Source organism: Mesoplodon bidens (genome assembly GCF_964165515.1).
Source record: "Mesoplodon bidens genome assembly, chromosome: 2".
In the NCBI taxonomy this organism is placed as follows: domain Eukaryota; kingdom Metazoa; phylum Chordata; class Mammalia; order Artiodactyla; family Ziphiidae; genus Mesoplodon; species Mesoplodon bidens.
In genome coordinates this window covers 166,748,664-166,768,821 of record NC_138177.1, presented here as the reverse complement: position 1 = coordinate 166,768,821, position 20,158 = coordinate 166,748,664, and the positions used below count along the sequence as shown (strand labels likewise).

The window sequence follows — 20,158 nt, the reverse complement described above, 5'->3', positions numbered from 1 at the left end:
AGTTTATTTTTGTGTATGGTGTTAGGGAGTGTTCTTTTACATGTACCTGTCCAGTTTTCCCAGCACCACTTATTGAAGAGACTGTCTTTTCTCCATTGTATATCTTTGCCTCCCTTGTCATAGATTAGTTGACCATAGGTGCATGAGTTTATCTCTGAGCTTTCTATCCTGTTCCATTGATCTATATTTCTGTTTTGCGCCAGTACCATATTGTCTTGATTACTGTAGCTTTGTAGTATAGTCTGAAGTCAGGGAGTCCGATTCCTCCAGCTCCATTTTTTCCCTCAAGACTGCTTTGGCTATTCGGAGTCTTTTGTGTTTCCATACAAATTTTAAGATATTTTGTTCTAGTTCTGTAAAAAATGCCACTGGTAGTTTGATAGGGATTGCACTGAATCTGTAGATTGCTTTGGGTAGTGTAGTCATTTTCACAATATTGATTCTTCCAATCCAAGAACATGGTATATCTCTCCATCTGTTTGTATCATCTTTGATTTCTTTCATCAGTGTCTTATAGTTTTCTGCATACAGATCTTTTGTGTCCTTAGGTAGGTTTATTCCTAGGTATTTTATTCTTTTTGTTGCAGTGGTGAATGGGATTGTTTCCTTAATTTCTCTTTCTGATCTTTTGTTGTTAGTGTATAGGAATGCAAGAGATTTCTGTGCATTAATTTTGCATCCTGCAACTTTACCAAATTCATTGATTAGCTCTAGCAATTTTCTGGTGGCATCTTTAGGTTTCACTATGTATAGTATCATGTCATCTGCAAACAGGGACAGTTTTACTTCTTGTTTTCCAATTTGTATTCCTTTTATTTCTTTTTCTTCTCTGATTGCCGTGGCTAGGACTTCCAAAACTATGTAGAATAATAGTGGTGAGAGTGGACATCCTAGTCTTGTTCCCGATCTTAGAGGAAATGGTTTCAGGTTTTTCAACATTGAGAAGGATGTTTGCTGTGGGTTTGTCATATATGGCCTTTATTATGTTAAGGTAGGTTCCCTCTGTGCCCACTTTCTGGAGAGTTTTTATCATAAATGGGTGTTGAATTTTGTCAAAAGCTTTTTCTGCATCTATTGAGGGATCATATGGGTTTTTTTGTTTGTTTGTTTGTTTGTTTTTTGCAGCACGCAGGCCTCTCATTGTTGTGGCCTCTCCCGTTGCAGAGCACAGGCTCCGGACACGCAGGCTCAGTGGCCATGGCTCACAGGCCCAACTGCTCTGCGGCATGTGGGATCCTCCCGGACTGGGGCACAAACCCATGTCCCCTGCATCGGCAGGTGGACTATCAACCACTGTGCCACCAGGGAGGCCCTCTTAGCTTTTGCTTGTCTGTAAATCTTTTGATTTCTCCATTGAATCTGAATGAGATCCTTGCCAGGTAGAGTAATCTTGGTTGTAGGTTCTGCCCTTTCATCACTTTAAATATATTGTGTCACTCCCTTCTGGCTTGTAGAGTTTCTGCTGAGAAATCAGCTGTTAACCTTATGGGAGTTCCCTTGTATATTATTTGTCATTTTTCCCTGTTGCTTTCAATAATTTTTCTTTGTCTTTAATTTTGTCAATTTGATTACTGTGTGTCTTGGCATGTTTCTCCTTGGGTTTATCCTGCCTGGGACTCTCTGCGCTTCCTGGACTTGGGTGGCTATTTCCTTTCCCATGTTAGGGAAGTTTTCGACTATAATCTCTTCAAATATTTTTTCAGGTCCCTTCTCTCTCTCTTCTCCTTCTGGGACCCCTATAATATGAATGTTGGTGCATTTAACGTTGTCCCAGAGGTCTCTTAGGCTGTCTTCATTTCTTTTCATTCTTTTTTCTTTATTCTGTTCCATGGCAGTGAATTCCACCATTCTGTCTTCCAGGTCACTTATCCGTCTTCTGCCTCAGTTATTCTGCTATTGATTTCTTCTAGTGTATTTTTCATTTCAGTTATTGTATTGTTCATCTCTGTTTGTTTGTTCTTTAATTCTTCTAGGTCTTTTTTAAACATTTCTTGCATCTTTTTGTTGTTGTTGTTATTTATTTATTTATTTATTTATTTTGCTGTTTTGGGTCTTCATTTCTGTGCGAGGGCTTTCTCTAGTTGCGGCAAGCGGGGGCCACTCTTCATTGCGGTGCGCGGGTCTCTCACTATCGCAGCCTCTCTTTTTGCGGAGCACAGGCTCCAGACGCACAGGCTCAGTAGTTGTGGCTTACGGACTCAGTTGCTCCACAGCATGTGGGATCCTCCCAGACCAGGGCTCGAACCCATGTCCCCTGCATTGGCAGGCAGATTCTCAACCACTCCGCCACCAGGGAAGCCGTCTTGCATCTTCTTGATCTTTGCCTCTATTCTTTTTCCGAGGTCCTGGATCATCTTCACTATCATTATTCTGAATTCTTTTTCTGGAATGTTGCCTATCTCCACTTCATTTAGTTGTTTTTCTGGGGTTTTATCTTGTTCCTTCATCTGGTACAAAGTCCTCTGCCTTTCCATTTTGTCTATCTTTCTGTGAATGTGGTTTTCCTTCCACAGGTTCCAGAATTGTAGTTCTTCTTGCTTCTGCTGTCTGGGCCTGAGTTTTTTTTACCTGTAAGATGGAGATAATAATACCAACCTGACAGAGGTGTTAGGAGAAGTAAATAAAACAGTGGATATGAAGGTTGTTTGTCAACTGCAATGTACTAGAGGAACATACATTTCTTTACTATATTATAACAAAATGTATATAATCATAATGTAATAGGATGAAACAGGTCTTTACTTCAACATGTTCAGACAAACATACAAGAATTACGTAAATCCCCATTACCCTTATACTTAGGAAAAGTGGCATAGAAAATCCAATCATTCAGAACAGGTAAGCTCTAGGAAATGAAAACAAGTAAGGACAATATGGAGATTATATTCTACGTAATGAAATATATCCTATCATAGTGAATAAAAACTTGAAAGGTGTCTTGGATTCAGCTTCCGTTTTTGAAACACATGCTCTGTCCTAGACTTGTTTTTTTTTTTTTTTTTTTTTTTTTTTTTTTTTTTTGCGGTACGCGGGCCTCTCACTGTTGTGGCCTCTCCTGTTGCGGAGCACAGGCTCCGGACGCGCAGGCTCAGCGGCCATGGCTCACGGGCCTAGCCGCTCCGCGGCATGTGGGATCTTCCCAGACTGGGGCACGAACCCGTGTCCCCTGCATCGGCAGGCGGACTCTCAACCACTGTGCCACCAGGGAAGCCCCTTAGACTTGTTTTTAAAGCTCTAGTTTATTAAGCTCTTGCAGAGCCATGTGCTAAACAGTTGCCATGACTACCTCCTTTGATCCAGATAACCCTATTAACCCTTTACAAATTGGGAAACTGAGGCTCAGCAAGGGGACACAGCACTGCTAAATTATCTCATTTGGGACTTCCCTGGTGGTCCAATGGGTCAGATTCTGCACTCCCAATGCAGGGAGCCTGGGTTCAATCCCTGGTCAGGGAGCTAAATCCCTCATGCATGCCACAACGGAGTCTGCATGCCACAGCTGAGAAGCCCACAAATAAATAAAATAAATATATATTTTTTAAATCGCAAAAAAAAAAATCTCACTCGGCCTCATGCATTCCTGCATGTTGAGTGTGTTGGTCCCCATTTTATGGATAGAAAACCTGAAGCCGAGTGAAGAGAAATGACATATTCCCGGTCATGAAGCTCCCGATGTATCCAGGCTCTGGGAAATGAACCTGGAGGTGTGCTTGGGGGAGAAAAGCCACTTAACCATGAAACTTGGTTGTGGATACTTGAGAGCTGAATGATAAAAATAAAAAAAGTAAGAACAGTGATCCATCATGGAGCACTTGCCATGTGCAAAGTCCATTACATACACTGTATGCCATAATAGGGTTCTGTCATTATCTCTGTTTGTGGATGAGGAAACAGGCTCAGGAGGATCCTACTTGTCCAAGGCCACCCAGCTGTCTAGTGTTAGACCTTAATCAAAGGCCAGTTCTTATCTCCTACACAGTACTGGTATCAAAGAACGAAGCTATGGGGCTAGGACACTTCATTCCCTGCCCTGCTCCGCTCCAACTCCTTCCAGCCCAGGGAGGGTGAGAGCAGGCCCAGGACAGCCAAGGTCGCTTTCCTTCCCTGCCCTCCCACAGCTCAGCCCACCTGGTTGAGGCCCAGTGACTCCACTGTTCCAGGATCCCAGAGCCCTATAAGACTTTGAGTCCAGTCCCTGGAAAGGGGAACCTATCTGGTAAACTGTGCATCATCCATCTGCCCTCCCAGGTGCCAGGCTCGGCCCTTGAAGGAACAGGGAGACTGGATTCCTGGGCAGGCCTAAGGAGCCAAAGGCCTCAGAAGTCAGGCTCTGAGCTGGGAGACCATCAGGAAGGGCTTCAGCAGACTCAAAGTAAGAGAAAGAATGAATGGGGGTGCCTGAGCTGTCTGGAACACAGTCTTGTCTTTTCCCCAAAACAAGTGCTTCCATTCACTGGAGGCAGCAAAGCAGTGAGACACATGAGTGTATTTTGCCTGGGTTCACATCTTAGTTCTACCACTTACCAGCAAGTTATGTAACCTCTCTGGACATCTATCTCCTCCACTCTAAAACAGGTTAATAATACCCATCATATAGGGTTGGTATAAGGAGTAAATGAAATAATACATGTGACATGCTCACAGAGCCTGGCATAGAATGACTGCTTGATAAATGCCAACTATCACTCAATTTCAACTCTTTACTCCCTCCCTTTGCCAATAGGTGAGGAAAATAAAGGCCTGTGGTAAGCCCCCAAATTTTGAGATGGTTTGTTACACAGCATCATTGAAGCAATTCCTGACTCATACACATAGTGAAGCCAGAATTCAAACCCAGGGAATCTGACTCCAGACCACAATCTCAACCATGCCTGGTGCATTGGGAGTGCAATGCAGGAGGGACTGATTTCCTACAGAGATTCACTGTCACTTGGGGTGAGTCTTAGAGGATGAGGAGGAGTTCACCAAGCCATGAGGAGGGGAGAGAACTTTCCAAGCAGAGGGAACAGCATGTGCAAAGGTGCAGAGGTGTGAGTGGTGGGGTAAGTTTAAAGAATCAGGTTCTAGGCCTGAAATATAGGAGACCTGGTGGCATACCGCAAAAACAAAACAAAACAAAACAAAACATTGTGATGTTGTGATTTATTTTAAGAAATATATGTTTGGTCTTTGGCCCTGTTTCTGGCACCGAGCTCCTGAAACCCTTGTAATTTCCTATGTTATAAGAACACTAATAGCATCTCTTGTTGTAATATTTGTCTTTGACCCTGTTCCTGACACAGGGCCCCTAAAACCCTCATAAATTCCTAAGTGATAAGAGCCCTAGGAGCACCTTTTGTTCTGTTAAGGTGACTCTGGGTGGGCCCCTGGATGGCTCCTGGATGGGGGCTTGTAGCCAGAAAAACCAAACAATGATTAGAAGCTTAGAATTTTCAGTTTTCACTCTGTGTATCTCTTCGTCTAGCTGTTCATCTGTATCCTTTATCATATCCTTTAATAAACTGGTAAATGTCAGTAAGTATTTCCCTGAGTTCTGTGATCCACCCTAGCAAATTAATCAGATCCAAGGAGGGGGTCAGAAGCACAGGTGATAACCTGAGTTTGCAACTGGCATCTGAAGTGGGGGAAGGGGTTAGTCTTGTGGGACTGAGCTCTTAAACCTTCGGAATCTCACATTGTCTCTGGGTAGAAAGTGTCAAAATTGAGTTGAATTCTCAGAAGCCCTGCTGGGTCTGAGAATTGTGTGGGAAGTTCCCCCCGCCCCCAGCTCAGACATTGGAATCAGGTCCAGGAATCCAAAAAACACATTTAAAAGAGAAACAGTTCACCCCAAATCCCCTCCTCTAACACTCTAGCTGACTTTAATTTCCCTAAGTTTACAGCCCATTTTCAGACATTGTTTTTCACAGTTCTAGAGAAGACAGAATTTAATGTTCTGCCCTTTAGTTTCATTCATCTTTTTCAACAAACATTTATCCATATACTAGTCAGGATGAGCTAGGTTATGCCACAGTAACAACAACAATATCTCAGCAGCGTAAAGCAGGTTGTATTTCTTGTTTACTCTACATGTCCATTGGCAGTGTCTCTACTCCTTATCCTCATTCCAGGGCCAGGCTGATGGAGCAGCCTTGAGGTGCATTCGGCCACCTCTGCAGAGGTTAAAGAATGGTAAGTTGCACACTGGCTCTTAAAGTTTCTGCTCAGGAGTGACATATAGCACATCCTTTCCCATTTCATTGGTTAAAGCAAGTCACAGGGCCACAATTAACTTCAAGGAGTGGGGAAGTGCAACAGGAGAAGAAACAAATATTTGGTGGCCGGCATGAGTGGCTACCACACAGAGTGTCTAGTCTGAGTCTGGCTGTCTGCTCAGTCCCAGGAAAAGGGAGGTGAATTCATTGTTGTCCCTACCCTCTACATTCTCCATGGTCAGAATGATCCTTCTGGGGGAAACACATAACAACCACTTTTAATAATCCCTGAATATCCCATCAGTAGAACAGACAATCATTTGCTCAATCATTTATCAAAAGCCTACTCAGGATATTTTTATTTTCCTTGTTTTCCCTTTTTCTTTCAGCATTAAAATAACATTGCACATGGAAACAACCTAAGTATTTATCAGTGGATGAATAGATAAAGAAAATGTGGCATACACACACACACACACACACACACACACACATATACAATGGAATATTATTTAGCCATAAAAAAGAATGAAATCTTGCCATTTGCGACAACATGGATGGACCTCGAGGGTGTTATGCTAAGTAAAATAAGTCAGACAGAGAAAGACACATACTGTATGACCTCACTTATGTGTAATCTAAGACAACAACAGCAACCAAAAAAACCGAGCTCATTGATACAGAGGACAGATTGGTGGTTGCCAGAGGTGGGGGGTAGGGGATGGATGAAATGGGTGAAGCAGGTCAAAAGGTACAAATGTTCAGGTATAAAATAAATAAGTCAGGGGGATGTAATGTATAGCATGGTGACTATAGTTAATAATAACGTATTGCCTATTTGAAAGTTGCCAAGAGAATAAATCTTAAAAAGTTCTCATCATAAGAAAAAAATTTTGTACCTATGTACGTATGGTGAAAGATGTTGAGTAGACTTATGGTAATCAGTTTGAAATATATGCAAATATTGAATCATTATGTTGTATGCCTGAAACTAATATAATGTTAGATGTCAATTATACCTCAATATAATATATAAATAAATATAAATAAAATAAAATAACATTGCACATAATCACATCAAAAGGAAGTAAACACTGAGGAATAAAAATAGTGCAAGACTTGTACAATGGGACACTTCCGGGTGGGACCACAGCGAGGCGGCGGGGCAGGGGCTGGCACCTCCCGCAGCAACCATGGCGTATACCGGTCTCACCGTGCCTCTCATCGTGATGAGAGTGCTCTGGGGCTTCGTCGGCTTCCTGGTGCCCTGGTTCATCCCTAAGGGTCCCAACCGGGGAGTTATCATCACCATGTTGGTGACCTGTTCCGTTTGCTGCTATCTCTTTCGGCTGATTGCAATTCTGGCCCAACTCAACCCTCTCTTTGGACCGCAGTTGAAAAATGAAACCATCTGGTACCTCAAGCATCATTGGCCTTGAGTAAGAAGACCTGCTCGCCAGTGCTCAGTCACTGAGGTCACGAAGAGAACTCCTCTAGTTGCAAAATCACCTCCATACCCAGACCACCTTCCTTGACTTGCCCACTTTGGCTGTCAGCTGCCTTAAACGTTCCCACCACATTTGAATATCTTATTCTACAATGCAGTATTTTTTCCTGTCACCTTTTTTACACTTTGATGAACGATGTGCCTATTGAATCTAAACTGTTCTGCCTCTATAAAATGTTTATGTACTGTTCGGAGATAGAAAGTGCTGTTCTTCTGAGAAATAACATTACTCTCTCCTGGGAAACTGTGGATTTGAAGATGGCTCCTGCCTGCTCACAACATGAGAATCAGCGAAGTGTTTAAAAACTATTACATGACAGTAAGACTCCAGTGGGGCAGTCAGTAGGAGAACATGTTCAGAGGGAAAATCTGTCCCACCAGAATTATACCAAAGTATATTTTCAGGATGAGTTTCTTATTTCTGCCCTCCTTTGGAATAAATTATTTTTCTGCTCTCTAAAAAAAAAAAAAAAAAAAAAAGAGACTTGTACAATGAAATCTACAAAATATTTCTGAAAGAAATTTTAAAATATATAAATATATGGAGAGACAAACTATGTTCATGTAATGGAAGATTCAGTATTGTTAAGACAGCAGTTCTCCCCAGATTGATCTATATATTCACTTCAATCCCTATCAAACTCACAGCAGACATTTTTTTTTGCAGAAATTGGCAAACTGGTCCTGATCCAGCCTCCAAAGCTGATCCTAAAAGATGAAAATGCATTGGACACAAAATAAGCAAAACAATTCTGAAAAAGAAGAATAAAGTGGAGGATTTATACTTCATGATTCCAAAATAATACTATCAAACCACTTAACCAAAACACTGTGGTACTGGCATAAGAATAGATTTGAAACTATACTATCAAACCACATAAACAAAACACTGTAGCACTGGCATAAGAATAGATATAGAGATCAATGGAATAACATTTAGAGTCCAGAAATAAACCTTTACATTTATGATAAATTAACTAAAAAAAAAGGTAAGTCAGACTGGGAGAAAAATATTCCTAAACATCACATATCTGCTAATGAACTTGTATCTAGGATATACAAAGAACTCTTACAACTAAATAAAAAAGATAAATAATTCAACTTTTAAATGGGCAAAGTATTTGAATAGATATTTCACCATAGAGGATTTATGAATGGCGAATAAGCACATGAGAAGATGCTTAGGATCTTTAGTCACTGTAGGAATGCAAATCCAAACCACAAGGAGTTACCTACGCCTACTGGAATGGCTATAATTTAAAAGAAAGGAAACAACAAGTGTCAGGATGTGAAGAAATTGGAACACTGTTCATACACTGCTGATGGGAATATAAAAATGATACAGCCACTTTGGAAAACAATGTGCAGTTCCTCAAAGAGTTACACATAGCGTTATCTATCATATGACCCAACAATTTCATTCCTAGGAGTCTATCCAAGACAACTGAAAACATATGTCTACACAAAGACTTATGTGGAAATGGGAATTTCCAAAGACAAATGGGAATTCCCTGGCAGTCCAGTGGTTAGGACTTGACACCTTCACTGCTGAGAGAGCGGGTTCAATCCCTGGTTGGGGAACTAAGATCCTGCAAGCTGCATGGCATGGCCAAAAGAAGAAGAAGAAAAAAAAACTTATACAAAAATGTTCAAGGAAGCATTTTCCAAAAGTGGAAACAACGCAAACATCTATCGATGATGAAAAGATAAATAAAATGTAGTATATCCATACAATTGAATACTGCTTGGCCATAAAAAAGAATGAAGTACTGATACACGGTACAACATGGATGAACCTCAGAAACACTGCACTCAGTGAAAGAAGCCAGATGCAAAAAACACATACTGCACAATTTCATTTATATGAAATGTCCAGAAAAGGCAAATCTGTAAGACAGAAAACAGATTAGTGGTTTCCAGGGCTGGGGGTGGGAATAGGCATGAGAGATCTCTTTAGGATGATCGAATGTCCTAAAATTAGATTGTGGTGATGGTTGTACCTCTCTATAAACTCACTAAAAGTCATTGAATTATACCCTTCACAGAGGTAAATTTTATGGTATGTAAATTTTGTCTCAATAAAACTGTTTAAAATAACATTGTAATTAATCTCTAAACAACAAATTAAAAAACTGTTTTATTTCCTCACTATCAGAGGAGATCACTTTTCAGCTTGCTGCCTGGCTTCCTGAGGCTCACCTGAGTTTGTTTCAGACTTTGGGCTTAGGACACACTTAATTTTCCTGCTTAAAACTGCGAGACCTCAGGTGTTTTTACGGACTGGCAAAGTCTGGCAGGGCCATTTAAAAACAGAGGCATCGGGGCTTCCCTGGTGGCGCAGTGGTTGAGAATCTGCCTGCCGATGCAGGGGACGCGGGTTCGTGCCCTGGTCCGGGAGGATCCCACATGCCGCGGAGCAGCTGGGCCCGTGAGCCATGGCCGCTGAGCCTGCGCGTCTGGAGCCTGTGCTCCGCAACGGTAGAGGCCACAACAGTGAGAGGCCCGCGTACTGCAAAAAAATAAATAAATAAATAAATAAATAAAAACAGAGGCATTTCGCAGCTAGAGAAACTGAGGCTCAGAGAAATAAAAGGCCTTGCCAAGGCAGCACAGGAATTTGCAACAGCTCCATCAGTGCCCAGCACAGACTGGCTTCATAATACAAACACAAGGGCAGCCGGTCGCTGATCAAGCTGGACTCGGCCTGGCACCGGCAGTCCCGTGGTTCACTCCTGCCAGCGCCCCTTTAATTTCTCTGAAGACCCTTGTTCCTGCTCAAGATGCTCCTGTACCCTATCCCTCTTGGGTGTACAAGCACAGTCTCATTTTCTGGGTTACAAAAAGTCCAGTCCTGTTTTCCATTAAAATTTCAGGTTCTATTCGGTCTAAAGCTTCCCCTCTCTGACACCTCGGAGGAAGAGATAGAAGTAGGAGAGTTATTCTTTGTCTGGAATGGTTGATGTTGGACTTTGGTGCTTCTGGTCATGGCAGGTACCCACATGCAGATTCTGTCCTCATGGGATGCTTTTGTGGGTTCCCAAGAGAAAGCCCCACCGAGGACTTCATGCTGCATCCCAGGCAGGGTGGTGGCACTCTCCAGCTGACCCCTTATGACCCCCACCCCTCCACTTCTGCCTTCCCCATGCACCTCTCCACTGCAGGTACCTTGCCCTGGGAGGAAGCCCCCTTGGGCAGGATCACAGCCACCTTCCTTCCTAAGGCTCCACTTCTCCCACCCACAGAAACAGTTACAGTTGCCCACCATCTGGGCAAGAGCAGCCTGTTCCCACAGGACCTGGATGGGGAGCTGCTGGGCCCTCTACATGTATTAGGTGTGGTGTGCTCCAAGGACAAAAAACAAGGTAAACTCAAAGGGCCAATATTGCCGGGACATAGACCTACAGGACTCCTATCACTTGGTCACAATGTGACCATTGCAATGTCCCAGAGCCCTCCCAAGCAGCATGCCCTGTCCCTTTCCCATCCATATAAGGAAAGACATTTGCCCTGTTTTTCTCCCGCTCAGCACACTGAAAGTATACATACTCTGCCCAGTCAGCAGATGACTTAACAGGTTCCCTGGCTATAAAAACAGGTAAGCAACCCATGCTCATTATCGACTTTCCCTGGCTACCAGGAAGTCGGCTTTCACTTTAATAAACTCTATCTTCCTTACATTCTGCCTTGTGTCTGGAAATTCTTTTCCAACCCGTGCTTGGACCACGACATTAGGTAGTATATTTGAGCTTTACAGCAAACTATAAGGTAGGCATTTTCACCCCTCGCTCAACCTCCCTTCATAGCTGAGTAAACTAAGACCCAGAAACAGCAAATAGAACCAGCTAGAATTAGAATTCAGGTTTGCCTGACACCAAAGCCATTTTCTTTCTTCCATGTCAAAGATCCTCTTGGCCGGACTGAGGTCATTGCTATCACTAATAGCAAATATTTAATGATCACCTGGTGCTGGTGAGGCAGGTCAGACCACACAGTCTAGTCAGACTGGAAGCCCAGAGTTGGGCAAAGGGCAGGAGCAGGCGGGAGAGAGGTTTGCTCAGCTGAGGTCGGGCTTGAGGCCCAGGCCCGTGCAACAGAAAGTAGATCTGGAAGAAAAAAAATATATATATATATACTGTATCACCAACTAATCTTCAACCTAGGGGCCAAGGGACAGGAGGTGGAGGTGATATTAATCAAGGCCAAAACCGTGGCTTCCAAACTTTGCTGCAATGGAATCACCCAGGGATCTTTAAAAAAATACTGAAGACTGGACCCCACCCCCAGACGTTCTAATCTAATTGATATGGGGAGCAACCAGGGCATCAGGATTTTTAAATGTGCTGCAAAGTTGGTGGCAGGGACAGGGTGTAGAGTGGAGGGGCAGGGAGCACTGGAGGTCTCATAGGAGGAAGTGGCAATGACATAACCTCAAGGCCTGAGGTTCCAGGGTGGAGCAGGGCCCAGGGCACTGGGCTGGCCGGAAGTGGCCTTTGGGAAAGATTAGCTGGAGGACCTTGGGAGGGAAGGGCAGGAGGGAGGGAGGGAAAGAATGGAAGAGAAAAGAAGCAAAAACCCAGGCAGAGCGGTGAGTTTGAGTCCATTGTCTGTCACTAACTTTCTGTGTGACCTGGGACAAATTGCTTCCCTTCTCTGGGCCTCAGTTTCTCCATCTTGAAAAGGAGGGGATTGAACTTGATGATGGCTAAAGGTCCCTCTGGCTCCAGGGTTGGAGGACACCCAAGGCCCCAGCAGGCTGGGCCTAGTGTGAGATAAGCCCAGATGGAGTTCCAGATCTGCAGATCTGTAAAGGATGCTGCACACCAGTCTGGGCTGAGGCAGGTTTAGAGGTTCATGAGATTGGTCCTCCCCTGGCCCCTCCCTGAGCTCCTGGGCCACTCCGTCAGGCTGCCAGACATGGTTCGTGGAAATTTCCTCTCAGCCCCTCTAGCCAAGCTCAGGGAACGTGGCTATTGTTCCAATTTCTAATGGAAGTTTCCACTATCCCTCTGACAGCTGGTGGGAGACACAGTGCCTTGGAGCTGGAGACACAGAGAGGTCACAGCAGCGGTGATGGGGGACAAACACCTGGTTATAGGCCACACAGGCTTTGTCAGTGGCCCAGGCATCTTCCTTCAACAAGTAGTTATGGAGCACCTCACCTACTGTGTGCTGGGCCCTATTACAGGTGCCAGGAACTCAGGACAGGACAGACTCAGGACTGGACAGACACCTGTCTCCTCATGGGGGAAAGAGAATATACATAGATACTGTGACTACAATGAGGCAGGGTAAGGAAAAGCCTGTGATGCTGGGGGCAGGGTCGGGAGGTGACCAAAGAAGGCCTTGCTGTGGATAAGGCGACATTTGTGTGATTATCAGAGGAACAGCAAGTACTATAGTTCCCAGTTATCTGCGGTTTCCCTTACCTCAGTTTCAGTTACCCACCACAACCACAGCCAGAAAATATTAATTGGAAATTTACAAAAGTAAACAATTCTGAGTCACGTGATGAAATCTCGTGTGGTCCAGCTCTGTCCTGCCTAGGCCGAGAATCAACCCTTTGTCCAGTGCATCCCACCCGCTACTCACTCAGTAACCAGCTGGGTTATCAGAACGCCTGTCAGGAGTCGCAGGGTTTGTGTTCAAGCAACCGTTATTTTACTAAGTAACGGCCCCAAAGCACAAGAGCAGTGATGTTGGCAATTCGGATATGCCAAAGAGAAGAGTAAAGTTTTTCTTTAAGTGAAAGGGTGAGAGTTGTGGACTTAACAAGGAAAGAAAAACAATTCTATGCTGAGGTTGACTGAATCGTCTGTCCATGAAATTGTGAAGAAGGTAAAGAAATTCGAGCTAGTTTTGCCGTCACGCTTCAGATTACAAAAGTTACGGCCACTGTGCACAGTGAATGCTTAGTTAAGATGGAAAAGGCATTAAATTTGTACAATAAGAAATTTTGAGAGAGAGCCACAGAGAGACCACATTCACATAACTTATTACAGTATATTGTTATAATTGTTCTATTTTATTATTCTAGTTGTTAATCTCTTACTGTGCCTAACTTATAAATTAAACTTTATCATAGGTATGTATGTATACATAGGATAAAGGAAAAAACATCACATATGTAGATAGGGCTCAGTACTATCTGCAGCTTCAGGCATCCACCCGGGGTTTTGAAGCATATCCCCCACGGATAAGGCGGGACTGCTGTACAAAAGCCCTGAAGCAGGGCCTTGGCTGGCCTGCTGAGGACAGCAGGGGAAGAGAAGAAGGTGATGGGATCAGAGAGTTTCCTGCCAGGCATCAGGACCTCTCTTTGCCAGGCGCGACCTCCAGACCATCAGAAGCTCATGGCCCTTCTAGGGGAAGGAGGAGGAGGACACAGCAGGGCCGTCTCCTGCTCCAGGTCCAGGGTGACGTAGCACTGTGTCCCCCCCAACGTCAAGCACCATTTCCCTCCCAGCTGTGGTAGTGAAGCCATAACCTCTTTCTGTCAGGATCTCTATGAGGTCGTCTCTCAAATCACTGTTGGCCAAGCCCAGATGCTGGTGGGGGGCAGGGCTAGCCCTCACTATTGGGCACCGTGTGGGTGACGCTGCTCCTGAGTCCACAACCATCCTGGTGGCATGAACAGAGGCTCCCGGGAGGGCACCACCTGGGCAGCAGCACATGTGGGGCAGGGGGGACCGGACGTCTCACACCCCACCTGGGTCATCCTCTCTCTTGGTCTTAGAGTTTGGTGAAGCTTTGGTGAAGGGAACAGGGGATTCCTCGGGGCAACATGAAGCCGTGGGACAGGGCATGATGCCGGGTCTTCCTCCTTGTCAGCCCAGGTCAAGGTGGAGGGGGCCCTTCAGGGTCAGGATGCCGTTCTTGCTCTGAGTTCATCACTCACATATCTGTCCTGCCCTATGTTTCCCATGACACTCTGGGGGCGTCATTCCCACTAAAGCCAGCTTTGCACATGCCAGAGTCGTTGAGGGTGAAGGGCTGGATGAGCGTGGCAGTTTCTGCTTCCATGTTGATGTAGCCGAGGTAGCAAAGGCCTTGGGCAGAGCGCTGGGGTAGAGAACTTGACTCCAGAGCGTCATGGGGCTGCCTTCGAGAACACACTGTAGAGGGGCCGGGGCAGCATTTGGGGGGGCTAGTGTGGAGGCTCCCGTAAAGATCCCAGAGAGTGATGGTGCTGGTCCAGTCATGGGAGTCATGGAGGAGGAGGTGAGAGAAGTGGTGTCCAGCATCCAGGTGGCTGCCTGGCTTGTCCTTCCACTGCCAGCTCATTCAACCGGCCCCTCCCTGCACGGAGCCCCATAGTTATCATTCCTTCTTCCATGGGTTCATTCCAGCAACAAGTGTTTATGGGTTGTCCAGACAATCTGACCTGGACCCACCCTGCTCACCACCCATCAGTGGCTCCCCAGTGGCTACCAAATCAAGTCCAAACTCCTTGTCCTAGCTGACAACGCCTTGCGTGGCCTCCCAGCCTCGTGCCTCCCTACTGCCCCTCCATCCACAGTCCAGTCACCTCTGTCACCCCCACGTGTTGCCACCTCACCTCTCTCAGCCCTCCACGTGATGCTCCCTTTGTCTGAAACACCCACCGCTGTTTTTTTTCACCTGCTCAACTCCTGCTTCTCCTCTGGGACTCAGCTCAGGTGTGAACTCCTCCAAGAAGTCCTCCCTGATTGGTTGCCACTATCTCGATCTGACTTGGTTGCCCTTCTCTGTGCTTTTGTTGACTCTTCTGATACCAACACCCAGTACACTGACTCCTATTAATTGCCTGTCCTCCTCCTGGGCTGTGTGTGTTGTTCTGTGACTTGTCTTGCATTCCTAGCACTCACTGCAAAGAAATCCTCTTGAAAAATGGGACGAATGAATGAAGGGTGCCTGGACTAGACAGACGACCAAGAGACACAGTCCCCGCCCAAAGCAAGGAGAAAGGGGAAATCAGGAAATGGTTTGTCAAACAATGACCAAAAGGGGTGTAGGGAAAATGGGTCACAAGTTTGCCCAGGGGGGCAGTGAGTGCAGCGGAGTTTCTGAAGTCAGAAAGTCCTGGGTTCAAATCCCAGCACAGCCGCTTATTAGCTGTGTGACTGGGGTTGATTTCTTTTTTTTTAATTTATTTTTGGCTGCGTTGGGTCTTCGTTGCTGCACGCAGGCTTTCTTGAGTTGCCGCGAGCGGGGGCTACTCTTCGTTTCGGTACATGGGCTTCTCACTGTGGTGGCTTCTCGTTGCACGGGCTTCTCTCTTGCTCTCGGGCTTCAGTAGTTGTGGCGCACGGGCTTAGATGCTCCGCGGCATGTGGGATCTTCCCGGGCCAGGGATAGAACCCATGTGCCCTGCGTTGGCAGGTGGATTCTTAACCACTGCACCACCAGGGAAGTCCCAGGGGGCTGATTTCTTGAAACTCCTGCGAGATGGGGATGATAATAAAACATCTGCCTCATAGAGAATGCAGCCCCGTGTTCGGCTCATAGAAAACACTAGAGAAATATGTTGACCATTTTGATTTACGAACATAGTGGGTGGGTGAGGAAGGCTGTGAGAACAGATGTGCCACACTCTAGCCCCGTCACCTGTCTGTACTTCAAACCTTACTACCTTTGGATCAAATGAGAATGTACAGCCCAGAACTCAGGTCTGGCTTCCAGATTACACCAGAGTGTAAACTCCTTGAGGGCACGTATTTTTGCCTGTTTTATTCACTGCTGAATTCTCAGCACCTAGAAGGGTGTCTGGTACATAATAGGTCCTCAATAAACATTTCTCGAATGAATGACTGAATTCTGGCTCCCCCTCCCCAAATCTCAAACTCAGCATGATTCCATTAGCTATAATTGCATTCAGCAGCATACAATGAAAAGCCACAAAATGGTGGCTTAAAGAAGTAAAAGGAAAAACTTGCTCCCCGTAACAAGAACTTGGGGGCAGGCGGTCCAAGACTGGTATGTCAGCTCATTGGTATAACCAAGGACTCAGGCTCCATCTACCTTCCTGCTCCAGCCAGCTTATCATGTGGCTTTTATCTTCATGGTCACAAGGTGGATGCTGTACCTCTAGTAACATGGCTCCATTCCAGGAAGGAAGGAGGAGGATGGGAAAAGGGCAAAAGCTCAATACTTAAAGAAAAGCCTGTCAGGCTTCTGTTACAAGGAAGGAGAGAGTTGATATGGGGAGGGCAGCCAGCAACGTCTGCCATGATGGCTAAATGGAGTCATTGCTTCTCCCCAGCCTGCAGCCGCCACGTCTGTTCCATCCACAGACTTCGTCATAGGAGTAGATGACCCCTCCACTCAGTTGCCCATGTGAAGAACCCAGGGGTCAGCCCTCACCCCACAGCCCACATCCAGCCCATCAGCATCCTGTTGGCTGCACTGTGACATAGATCCTGAATCCAACCCTGTCTCTCCATCCTGTTGACCCCACCTTGGTCCAAACTACCCTCATCTCTCCCTCCTGCACTCCTGCTCACTTTACATCCATCCTCCTCACAGTGGCCGAAGGATCCTTTACAAACGTAACCCCATCACATCACTCCCTAGAGCCCCTAGAGGCTTCATATCACACAGAATATAATGCAACCCCGCCCGGCCCACAGGCCTGCATGGCTGGGCCCTGACAGCCTCCCTTGCCCCAGACCTCCTTGCTCACCTCATCCAGCTAAGCAGGCCTTGTATGTGTCCCTTCCTCACACCCGCTGGCTCCTGCCTTTGGGTCTTTGCGCTAGCTCTTTCCTCTGGCGGGAACACACTGCCCCCTGCCCAGCTATCTGTGGAGACCCCTCACTCCCTGCCATGGTCACTGCCTATTATTGCACCACATCACCCCTTTCATGTTCTCCATGCACTCCTCATAAGCTTTTCTACTGTCTTTCTCCTCCACCAGGATGTAAGCTCATGAGGGCAGGGACCATGTCTGCCTTGTGCACAGCCGTATCCCCAGGGTCTAAAACTGTGCCAGACATGTAGGAGGATTCAGTATTTATCCAGTGAATAAATGAATGAGTGGAGAGGCTTGTTTGGGGTGTTCCCTTAGGGAAACTTCCAGCTCTTGGACATCTAAAGAGAAAGGAGAGGGAAGAGATTGGGGGTAGGGAACGTGATACCTGAGATATAAGTCAGAAACTGAAACCAACAAGTGACCAACTTTCCACCGACATCCAAACCCTCCTCCCTCACTGCCCAAGTGATCCTGCCAGGCAGAGTGCCTCTGGGGTGGAAGTGAGAGCCCATCTGGGGAAAAAGGAGGGAGGAGGTGAGCACAGGCAGGCACCACATGAGCCTGCTCTATCCCGACCAACATCTGGGGAATAATGTTGAGAGCGCCCCCTGCTGGCTTGGCCACTGACAAGCTGTGGGGTCAGTACTGTAACCTCTCTGAACCTCAGTTTCCTCTCCTGGAATAAGAATAATATTTAATTCACAGGAAAGTTTTAAGGATTCATTAAGACAGAATATGTAAAACACTTATATGGTGTGCGGCAAATAGTAAGTGCTCAAAACACCTTAGCCATAAGGAGGAAAGGGAGACAGGAGAGAGTCAGAAAGTGCAAAGAGGCAACGACAGAGAGAGGCAGGTGGCTAGTAACCCAGGGGCAGCCCAGTCTGACCCGCTGGAAGTTTGACTCTCCCACAAAAGATACAGAAAGGTAAAGCATCCAAACTTTAGCACCCACTCCCCAAAATGGACTTGAGTTCTTCTGGTTCAACAGCCTCATTTTATAAAGGTTCTGAGTCCCAGAAAGAACAAAAATGTCTCTGAGATGCCCAGAGGGCTGGCAGAGGAGCCAAGTGCGGAGGGATGATGGCCAGCTGGGGAGGGAGCCACAAAGACGGGCCGGTGCCCTGGCTTACGTTTCCTGTTCTCCGCAGTCCAGAGGGAGAGGGTCTGCCTTCCTGTCCCCTCGGCCACAGTGACCCCTCAGATCACAGCAGACTGAGAAGAGGATCACTGGGCAGGAAGGGACAGGGAGGGGCAGGGAGGGGCAGGGGACCGACTCATCCTGCCTAGGCCCTGTGCTAGGAGGCACTTCCTTCAACCCAGCACAGACTCAATACTCATCCAGCCTGAGAGGGATTATCCCCATTTCACAGGTGAGGGCACAGATGCCCAACGCCCCTGAAGAGCTAACAGAGTTAGAACTTCAACCTCAGTCTGTGTGACTCCAAAAAGCCCTGCCCCGCTTCTGCCTGGGAATTGAAAGGCCTGGATTTGGGACCAACACTAACTGGCTGTAACCTTGGGCAATCCTTTCTCTCTGGCCTCAAGCTCTTCCTCTAAACAAGGAAGGTAGACACTGGTCACTGAGGGCCCTTCCAGCTGGAGCTGACATTCTTAGAATTCTAAACAAAAGCCTCCCCCGGCTGAGTCAGGAGAAAGGCCTGCCAGATACCCCACAGCCTATCATGCGGCCTTTTTGCCCTGGGAACACAGGGCAGCCCTGCCCAGGGAGAGCCCCTCGTCCTGCCCCAGCCCCGGGCAGCACGATGCCTCCTCCCCTCCCTTCCAGGGTGGTACCCATCCCTCCATGCCTCTAGCCCAGGGAGCCTGGGCCTCAGCACCCCCCACTTTCTGGGGCAAATCTCAGCTCAGCAGTTTGGGGAAATGAAACTAAAACAATGAATCAAGCCCTTCAATCAGGAGCCTATTTCCCCCCAAATCTTCAAGGCTTTGGGGAGCCCACAGGTCAAGATTTCGGTCAGTGCTTCTCAAACTAAAAAAAAAAAAAATGGTTTTTAATCTGCTAAGAACTTAGACTTTTGTAAAATTAAATACACTAGATAGTGGTAATGGTTACACATTACGAATGTTCTTAATGCGACTGCATTGTACACTTAGAAGTGATTAATACAGTACATTTTATGCTATGTATATTTTACAATAAAAAAATTTTTGATGAAATGAAAAAAAACAAGATGCAAAATGCTAGCCTCAACTTTAATAGTCTTCAACAGACCTTGTAAGATTGTTATGAGGGTTTCTAGATGCTTACTTTCCATTTCTGTACTTATCTCATTGCAGACCAGTAATATTTTGTGGACTGACAGCGGCCCCAGGACAGCTCTTTTTTTTTTTTTTTTTTTTTGCGGTACGCGGGCCTCTCACTGTTGTGGCCTCTCCCGTTGCGGAGCACAGGCTCCGGACGCGCAGGCCCAGCGGCCATGGCTCCGGGCCCAGCCGCTCCACAGCATGTGGGATCCTCCCGGACCGGGGCACGAACCTGTGTCCCCTGCATCAGCAGGCGTACTCTCAACCACTGCACCACCAGGGAAGCCCCAGGACTGCTCTTTGACAGTACTGATTCAGGGTGCTGAGAGGTGGACTCTGGCTTTGCAGAGCCTCTCAGGAGACCTTCCAGAAGGAACAAGGTTTCTGCTCCCCAGGCAGATACCTCTGGATACCAAGCCAGTCAACCCCAAGCAGCCCCAGGCCAGGCACACTGATCTGAAT

At 46.3% G+C, this 20,158-nt stretch overlaps 1 protein-coding gene across 1 annotated transcript; it reads left to right on the top strand.

Annotated features, from left to right (window-relative positions):
• Window positions 1-7,330: 7,330 nt before the first annotated feature.
• Window positions 7,331-8,190, top strand: LOC308611990 (V-type proton ATPase subunit e 1-like). The gene has a single exon (XM_081224188.1). It carries the CDS (start codon window positions 7,388-7,390, stop codon window positions 7,631-7,633), a length of 246 nt encoding a protein of 81 aa, XP_081080314.1. The 5' UTR covers window positions 7,331-7,387; the 3' UTR covers window positions 7,634-8,190.
• The last annotated feature ends 11,968 nt before the right edge of the window (window positions 8,191-20,158 follow it).

Bases quoted from the DNA above. Each gene is read 5' to 3' on its own strand.
- LOC308611990 (XM_081224188.1), top strand. From the start codon at position 7,388: ATGGCGTATACCGGTCTCACCGTGCCTCTCATCGTGATGAGAGTGCTC.